The sequence below is a fragment of the Myotis lucifugus genome, unplaced genomic scaffold (assembly GCF_000147115.1).
Source record: "Myotis lucifugus unplaced genomic scaffold, Myoluc2.0 scaffold_471, whole genome shotgun sequence".
Classification (NCBI taxonomy): Eukaryota; Metazoa; Chordata; class Mammalia; order Chiroptera; family Vespertilionidae; genus Myotis; species Myotis lucifugus.
In genome coordinates, this window is record NW_005871519.1 from 38,305 (window position 1) to 47,609 (window position 9,305).

The following is a 9,305-nucleotide window of genomic DNA, read 5'->3' on the forward strand; positions in this document are numbered from 1 at the left end:
GGTGCCAGCACACACGGGGCGCCCGCTGCCGGGCGCAGCCATGGCTCTGGCTCTCACCTGACCTGGCAACAGGAGGAGGCCCTTCCAGCTGACAGGAGGCCATGCTGGCCTGTCACCTGGCTCTCAGGGGCGCTCTGATCCGGGAAGAGTCCCCCAGGGACCTGGCTGCCTATGGACGGTGGCAAGTTCTGGGAAAGCCCTCTCGGCAAACCCTCAAGGCGGAAGCTGGCAGCCTGGACGTCCGGGTAGAATCCTGAGCCTTCGGGCCTGGGCTCCACCAGCCAGCTGTCCAAGGGAGGGGCCTCACGGAGCCGGCAGGATGGAGCCCGGGGACCATGCAGGCCCTCCGTCCGCACACGGTGCCCATGAGACTTTCCCACCCCAGGGCGAGCGCGGAGGCGGGGCGGACACACCCCTCGCTGACTGTCCTGACAGCCCCGGGCAGGGGGCAGACGCCCAGAAGGCATCGTGCCCGCTCTGCGTTGACCGTTGCAGACTGGAGTCGGGCCAGCATGGCAGGCAATGCTCGCTGAGCCGCTGGTCAGCTATAGGCCAAATGGCCCATGAGAGCCCGGTCCTGTGTGCTCCTGTGGGCAGAGCCAGGTGGGGCGGAGGTGGAGGGCCCGCCGGCAGGTGTGGGGAAGGTCTGCCCTGGGCAAGCCCGCCCGACCAGGGGTGACACATGAACTTAGATCCCACCCACCAGAACCTCATTTTGGCGAAAAGAAGATCAGGTGTGACCGCTCGCCCCTGTCACGGCCCCACCGTCTCCAGGCTACGAACGATGTTTGAAGGTTTCCCGTGTCCTGGTTTTGAGGGGCCCCGGGGGGAGGATACAGGGATCTCTAAGAGGACTGTTTGTGCAACTTCCTGTGAACATGTGTGCACTTCACAAGTATGGTTGGAGGGTTTGGCAGCCTTAATCCTCCTAACACAGGCCAAAAGCTCTGTCCCCAGAGGTGACCCCCAAGCGGGAGGTAGGGGGCAGCACAGCGAACCCCGCGGTGCCCACCTAAGCCCGGCAGGTGTGGCTGCGCCCTGCTCACCTGGGAGTGGACCCACCGAGTGGCCCTGGGCCTCTCCAGCTCACTGAGCCAGCCCCGTGGTGGGCAGTGAGGCCCCACGGCTGCACCAACACTTGTCATGTCGGGGCTTGAAGCACTCACGGCCGACACCACCCCCGACACTGCTCCAGGGTGACCGGCCCCCAGGGACAGTGAGGGACAAGTGCCATGAAACCTTCCCTCCCGCTGCCCCCAAGAGGCCCCCGAGTGACAGGGCGAGTCCCACTCAGGACAGACCCACCTGGACCTGCATGTGCCACCCCCTCACAGCGAGGCCCGGGCCTCAGGATGCAGCCAACGGGCCACGGCCAGGACACTCGGAGGCATGTCCCTGCACCGGCCCGTGTCCCAGGAGGCTGCTGGCCTCACACTGTTCAACGGGGCGTTACCTCAGAATCCAGCCTTTTGCCCCAAAACATCCACCCCTGGAACTGAGACGGCACACGGCCGAGACCATGCGGGCTGAGGCGGTGAAGGAGGCCGGAGCCGGGTGGTGCTCACAACTTTATTTCCGCGGTGGCGCCCAGGTCAGGTCACCATGCTGGCCATTCCCACAAGCACACCCGGCCCCGCCCGCAGCCGCGCCCCCACCCACACAGGAGCAGCGCCCTGTGGCCGCCATATCAAACCACACGCCGCACCAGACGGCGGCACAGGCCAAGCCCAAGTCGCCGGCTCCACGCCGTGGGTTTGAGTTGCTGGCATTTTTACATCACATCCACACTTCTCACAATTCCCTTGTTTCCACGAGGGCGAGGAAAAGGCGGGTGGGCAGCAGGCTCTGGTGTTAGCGGAGGTGTCGTCGCCACAGGGGGCAGCTGGGCGCCCCCGACCGCAGCCGGGGAGCAAAGCGTTAGGCAGCGGGTGGTGCAGAGAAAGCACAGAGGCGAGGCTGGCCACACAGGAGGGCAGTGTCCACAGACGAAACTCGAGCTCGTGCCTGCTGGCGCCCGCATGCCAGGCAGCCGTCTGCTTCCTCGCACCCTCAACTCGGAGCCGGGCTGTTTACGGAGCAAAGCTCTGTAGCGTCCCCTGCACGAGCTTCGGGGAACGGTGATGGGTCGGGAAGAAAGGAAGGACTAGCACTAATCACAGCACACTTGACATCGGCCGGTTCTACTCGGAGGGTCAGGTTTACAAGCTCAATGACGTGGCCAACAGGGACGGGGCCACGACAGGTGCTGAGGTCTGACCCCGGGACAGCAGGCAGCACCTGCGGCCCCGCTCAGGTGTGACGTGTGTGACCTGGAGTCGCCCACACTCACTACCCTCCGATTCCCAACGCCGGCCCCACGAGGAGCCACCCGCTGCCTGTCTACCTGTCACGCCCCTAAAGCTAGCGCTGCCTCAGGGGTTCACATGGAGGCCGCACCGTCAAGAACAAGCGAGAGCCCCGACCGCTGCCCAGGAATCGCTATCTTAGTGCTGGGCTGCGGCCAGGGCGGGCGCTCACGCCACCGCCCGCTCATCACCCGCCGCCTGACTGGCCGCCCGTCCGCGTCCCGGGGTGAGGAGGTGACGGGGCGGGGAGCAGGCGCCCTACCTATCGCGTGCACACACCACACAGCGCGACGCCGCCACGGCCGGCGCTCTAGTGCTGCCCCTTGGTCGACTTCTTCTTCTTGGACTCGTCTCTGTGCTTCTGCTTCTTCCTCTTGCCACCTTCTTTGAGTCCTAAGGAAACACGGCTTGTGAAACACTGTGTGCGGCAGCTGGTCTCCCCCACCCCCCGGACCCAACCACGTTCAACTGTCCCCAGGTTAACAGCACACATGACACCGGAAAGCCACGCCTCCTCACGTGCCCATGGCCCACACCTAAAGCTCAACAAAAGGCTCTTGGCTTTACCACCACGGCCGCCGTCCGGGGCCCACCTGGCAGGTCACAGCCCGTCCCCTGGCATCCCCGCTTCCCCCACCAGAGTCTGCGCTGCGGGAGGCCCTGCCTGGGTGGGGACCAGCGCCCCCTTCCATCCCGGTGGTGGCACCCGAAGGACAGAGGCAAGGAGACCCCCTGGCCCCTGTCCGAGCCACACAAGGCCTCTGCCCTCAGCAGTTCTGCAGACACGAGCCAGGCCAGGCCCCCTGTGGCCCGAGGCCTGTGGAAAAGGCCACCTGAGCGCACCCTTAAGAACCTGTTACCGGCGACGTTCCACAGCCGTCTCCAGTCCTGACTCAGCCACCCACTCTGGGGACACAGCTCAAATGACACTAGCAGGTGTCACAACCCCGTGGGTGGGTCCCCACAGACAGCCCCGTGATGCAGCCGCGCCGACTCCTGCCCCAGTGCCCGGCTGCCGGTGGAAGCCGAGGCTCTCACTGCATGGTGCACACACACAAGGCTCCGGCCCCCGGGTTCTCGGCGGTGGCATTCGTGGCCGTTGCCGCCTTCACCAGCAACTCAGAGGCCCAGTCACTCCGCCTCCCCTCCGAGGGCCCAAAAGCCGGCCGCTGCCTCTGCCCTCACCACCTGGCAGGAGGTCTGCGACATTTGCAGAGGCCGCAGCACCCGAAGTGAGGGCGGGCGCCCCTGCTAGCAGGGCCAGCTGTGGGGACACGGGCCTGGGCCCTGGCAGTGGACCTGACAGAGGGAGACAACGGCCTCCGAGGAGAAACGTGGGACCAGAGCCACGGAGCCTGCGGTGTGTCCCCCAACGTGATTGCAGGGAGTGGGAGGAGGTGGCGGGAGGCGGCCGCGGAGGGCCCACCTGGGTCACAGTGAGAGGGGCAGGGAGGCCTGCGACTCTGGGGGGCCGGACACCCACCAACGTGAGGAAAAGGGGAAGGACTCCTCACTCCCATTCTTATCAAACATGCATTTCTAAGTTTAAGAGCACAGGAAACCTGGCTGGGGTAGCTCAGTGGTTACACAACGACCTAGGAACCAGGAGGTCACGGTTCGATTCCGATCAGGGCACATGCCCGGGTTGTGGCTCGATTCCCAGTAGGGGGTGTGCAGGAGGCAACCGAACAATGATTCCATCTCATCATTGATGTTTCCATCTCTCTCCCTCTCTGAAATCAATACAAATATATTTTAAAAGAATAAAGAGCACAGGAAAATTACCTTGGCCTCACAAGGGATTTAACGAGAGATGGTGCGTGTTTGATTGGCACAGCCACACACACACCCCGCATGCCTCTCTGGGAGGTGCCCGCTCTGCATCTGGGGCCCATCAGAGCCCCGCAGCCCAGGAGCTGGGCAGACGCAGACCCGTGGGCTGGTTGGGAAATTTCTTCAAAATCGTGTAAAGAGACCTGCGGGTTTGGCTCAGTGGATAGAGCACTGGCCAGCAGACTGAAGGTCCTGGGTTTGATTCCTGGTCAAGGGCACGTACCTGGGTTGCAGGTTCCATTGCCGGCCCTGGTCAGGAGGCAGCCAATCGATGTTTCCTCTCTCTCTCTCTCTCTCTCTCTCTCTCTCTCTCTCTCTTCCCCCCTACCCCCCCACCCCACCCCACCCCACCCCCGCTTGCTTCCCTCTCTCTAAAAATCAATGGAAGAAATTTCCTCAGGTGAGGATTAATTAAAAAGATGGTTTTAATTGTGTAAGGAAATGGATGTGTGATGGGAACGGTCCTCCTCTGATTCCAACAGGCCAGACCCGCAACCACATTTGGGTCAAAGGATTCAAATCCAGGGGAGCACAGCAAACAAGCTGGTGATGGGCGCAGGCCGCTGAGCACCAGCTCCGCCACAACGGGTGGGGGGAGGGTTGGCCTCTGGGCTCGAGGCATGTGGACACTCAGATCCCGCCACCACCTCCCATGCCCTCGGCCTCGCACCTCACCCAGCCTGGCCCTGCAGCTCCACCCACAGCCCTTCCTGACGCGGAGTCCGGACTGGAAGGAAGCACTGTGCAGGTGAGTGAGGGCGCGCCCTCAGGTTCCTTGTAAAACAACTCCTCTGCTATTTCCTGAAAATGCTCAATGTTTACATTAATTTAAAACAAAACAAAGCAATAAGAAGTGGGCCGTCCTGCCCCCCAGGGCCGCCCTGCCAGCGATTTCGAGGGGACACGTGGAGGGGCCTGGGAAAGAGTAGCTGTGAGCCTCACGGAGAAGCGCAGGCGAGCAAGTCAGTTTCACTGCCAGACAAGCTCCCCGCCTCCCGCAGACCTGCCCCACCCCAGCCCAAGCCTTTAGCCCGCAGCCAGGGCGCGTCTGCAGGGCCCAGTGCAGAGTGAAGGGCCATCCTGGCCAGTGGCTCAGTCGGTGGCTCAGTCGGTTGGAGTGTCGTCCCAGGTTGTGGATTCGATTCCCAGTTGGGGTGCGTGTAGGAGGCAACCAGTCAACATTTCTCTCACTCGCTTTCTCCCTTCCTCTCTCTAAACATAAATTTAAAAGTTTTTAACAAGAGTTAAGGGTGGAGGCCCCTCGTGCCTGAGTGCTCCCTGTGCAGGAATTCTGATGTCCTTCCCAGTGGCCTCACCTGTGGGAGCGTGACTCACGCAAAAGCCCGACCCCTCAGTCTCTGGCCACGTGCTGGTTCCTGGGCTGTGCAAGGACACGCGGGCGTGACGTCAGAAGTGAGTCGGCAAGCTTTACGGGTTAGAGTGGAAGGCAATGCATGTTAAGAAGCCAAATGCGCCTTCGCTGGTTTGGCTCAGTGGATAGCAGCGGTTCTCAACCTGTGGGTCGCGACCCCTTTGGAGGTCAAACAACCCTTTCACAGGGGTCGCCTAAGACCATCGGAAAACACATATATAATTACATATTGTTTTTGTGGTTAATCACTATGCTTTAATTATGTTCAATTTGTAACAATGAAATTGGGGGTCACCACAACATGAGGAACTGTATTAAAGGGTCGCGGCATTAGGAAGGTTGAGAACCACTGGGATAGAGCGTCGGTCCCAGGTTTGATTCCGGTCGAGGGCACATGCCCAGGTTGCAGGCTCAAACCCCAGTGTGGGGTGTGCAGGATGCAGACGATCGATGATTCTCTCTCATCATGGATGTTTCTCTCTCACTCTCTCTCCCCCTCTCCCTTCCTCTCTGAAATCAATAAAAATATTTAAAAAAAAAAAAAAAGCCAAATGCCAGCAACTGAAGCCGCCTCCCTTCCCCCTGCTGCCCGTGCCAAGGCCTGGTGGCCCAGAGCCAGGGCCAGGGCTAAAGTCACCCCACCGACCGCCAGGCCCCTTCGTGCATCCTGCGCCCATACGTGAGCTGCGACTGTGGGACCTGTCACTTCAGCACTGAGTTCCCAGCTTGGGGAGCGTCTCATTAGTTTTCATCTAAATGAGCCACTTGCAGAAGCTGCCACTGCCTCCAGGTGGCACTGTCCTCCAACCCCAGGGCACCTATGTCCCGGGTAACCAGGTCCCTTCCATGTGCTTCTTTTAAAGGAAAGTTACTCAGGACTTGGAATATGGCGAGACGATGACCAGGAGATGCCACAAGGCCCGGAGCCGCAAGGCCAGCTTAGTGAGGGGCCAGCATGAAGGGGGCCCTGTGGCCACAGGAGGGGGGCCAGCCGTGGATGCTGCAGAGGGAGCAGCTGCCCAGGCAGCAGCGGCTCAGATTTCCTCGCTGCCCCTTCTTGCATCCTCCTCCAGGGCACTTCCGCCCTCCGTGACGTGAGCTCGCTGCATGTTTGTGGGAGAATCACGCCTTTAATTCCATGTGACGCCACTCAGTCTTCTCAAGGTCTCATAAATTGATTTTTAAAAAGGAAACAACAAATGTTTGACTCCAACATTCAGAAATGCTCCCAGGTAGGCTGGGTTCCCACAGAGTCCAGGGGGCTCCGGCCAAGGCAGGCGCCACCCCCGCAGCCACAGACGAGGACTCGTGCCGGCGCTCACAATGAAGTGTCCCCACTCCATCGCGGGACCGATAGGGACCCAGTGGTAGAAACTGACAGAGGCACGTGGTTTCAGAGAGAATGACTCCGTGTCTTCTGCTAATGCTGGCGTTCCCGGGTTCTCTGGCACGTGACAAAGTACCTTCCACTCCACAGGCACATCTGGGACGCAGGGCCTGGTGCTGAGCTCGGATGCGGCTTCGGCCCGGCCAGTGGGCGGTAGCCCTGTCCTGGGAGACTGGCCGGACCACACGCCTCCCTCCCAGGAACTGGGACATCTGACCCAGGGGGCTGAGGTGTCCCTCCAATCAGACGACGCGCCCATTAAATCACTGTCAAGCGACGCTCGTCCCGGGAAATGGAGCCTGCAGCCCTGCCCTGGCCGAGGCCCCCAACGTCAGGGTTCCTTCCCTAGCCGCCAGACCCTCACCTCCAGGAGGAACAGGGAATCCTGGCGAATGTCCATTCAAGGCCAAAGGGTCCTTCCTGGTCACTCGGCTCTTCCAACTGCCCCTTTCCGTTACCCACAGAGGCTCCTCCCCAGTGGCCGACGGCGTTGTTGGCATGGTCGGTCCCAGGAGTGGGGTTCCATGCAGGGGGGTGGGGGGCGCGGATGGGACACTTCTTTCTGCCTGAACAGACACCCAGAAGGACTCCAGGGACAGATTTCGATAGAAAGCTCTGGGAGATGAACTTATTTCTGAGATAACAGTTCGGCCCTAGGTCCACGGAGTTAACCTCATGCCGCTGTGGGGCACAGAGGACCAAGGGTGAGCCTTTTCCTCCCACACAGCCTGCAGCTCCAGGGGCCAAACCGGCAAGGATGGATGCACCCTCAGAGACCCCCAGAACCTGGAACAGCCCGCCCAGGACCTGGGACAGACCTCCTGGAACCTGGGACAGCCCCCCCGGAACCTGGGACAGCCCCCCCCCCCGGACCTGGGACAGACCCCCCAGAATATGAGACAGACCACAGGCCTGGGAGCAGGAAAGGGCAGCACCAGGAGGAGGCCGTTGAGGCCACCAGGCCCCCAGGGAGCAGCGTGGCTTGGCACCACCCAACCTGACAGAGCCCCCAGGCGGCCTGTGTTACTTTGTATTTAACCAAACACAGGGGCAGGTAGGCTGAGACAGCACTGCCTGGGGGCCAGTCCGTCCAAATCCCGAGACCTCAGTTACAAAAGGAGCACTTAGGGTAAAAGCAGCACCTGGTGACTGTGGCATCGGCATCTGTGCCGAGACAACACACTTCATACAGAAGGTGGCACCCCATTTTAATTGTGGGGTCTCCGGAAGGCGCCTCCCCTACCTGCCAGGTCAGCCGCACCTGCCCACCCTGCCCATCAGGTGAGGACACAGCACAGCAGTGACTTCTGTCCTCGCTGGCCTTGGGCAGGACGGGGCGCGTCCTTGGGGGGGCGCTCTGCCTCAGTTTCCCTCCGCACACCTGCTGAGAAGGCGGAGGGGTCCCAGTGGCTGGCGGCCCGATGGCGGCCCGGGTCGTCCTCGTCCTCATGCTTGGGTAGTGGAGTGGGCCTGTGCGACCTCAGAGGGCGGGCGCTGGTGCTGGCGGGCTGCTCGGGCAGCGCATGCTGGCCTCGGAGCTGGCAGGCCTCCCGGAAGGCGTCCTCGTCGGCCACACCTGCAAGGACAGACAGGGTCACATGAGCGGGCACCGTAGGTGCCACCCTCGCTCGGAGCAGGAAGGCTGCCCAATCCTCAGGTGCACAGTGGGGGCTGCACATCACTGTGAGGGAACGGCCATGGGAATGCCCACTGACCCCAAGGCCCAGGGGACTCGAGGGCACCTGCTAGAATCCGTCCTCAGACTCAGCCCTGCGGCCCAAGTCCCGCCTCCGACTCGCTCTCCGCACGCTGACGCCCAGTCCCTGCCCGCCCCCAATGCTGCAACCGGCCACAGTGGAGGCGCCCGGAAGCCCGTCCCGGTCCCACCCACGTGCACCTGCGAAAACCCACGGCACTGGCGTCCGTTACGCTGGACGCACGCCCACTCGGGACAGCCCACCCCCCCCACCCCACCCCCGCCCAGAGCCATATTCCTCTGGGCTTTTAAGCTGTGGAGGCCAGAGGCCGTGGCAAGCAGTTTTGATGAAGTCAAGCTTCCCTTCCAGTGCCCGAGGCAGGACGCACACGTGGAGCAGGAGATGCCCCCACCCGGTGTCCTGCCCCCACCACCCTGGTAAGAACTGCTGGCTCCAGAAGGCCCTGAGGTACAAGGTGTTAGGACAGAGACGGAGGCCTGAGGCCTGGGCAGTTAGAGCTGCTGCCGTGATGCTGGTGGCTGAGCACCTGAGCTCTGGGCAGTGCTGGGAGGCTGGTGGCCAGTCCTCAAGGCCTGAGCTGGGAGGACAGCCCGATCCTGGCTGCCGGGCCCCACACGTCCTCCACAACATGGCTGGCCGAGGGGCGGCGC

At 62.1% G+C, this 9,305-nt stretch overlaps 1 protein-coding gene across 8 annotated transcripts in view; it reads right to left on the reverse strand.

Annotated features, from left to right (window-relative positions):
• Positions 1-1,555: 1,555 nt before the first annotated feature.
• The window catches only part of DNAJB6 (DnaJ heat shock protein family (Hsp40) member B6), a 41,379-nt gene continuing 33,629 nt past the window's right edge, over positions 1,556-9,305 (reverse strand). For 6 of the 8 annotated variants that reach the window (XM_023744532.1, XM_023744531.1, XM_023744536.1 and 3 more), the window contains 3 exons: positions 8,319-8,513; positions 5,495-5,604; positions 1,556-2,738 (listed from right to left, as the gene is read on the reverse strand). In XM_023744532.1, coding sequence (XP_023600300.1) covers positions 5,510-5,604; positions 8,319-8,513 — 290 coding nt within the window. In that variant the 3' untranslated portion in view covers positions 1,556-2,738; positions 5,495-5,509. The remainder of the gene's footprint in view (positions 2,739-5,494; positions 5,605-8,318; positions 8,514-9,305) is intronic. The other 2 variants (XM_023744534.1, XM_023744533.1) reach the window with 2 other exon arrangements.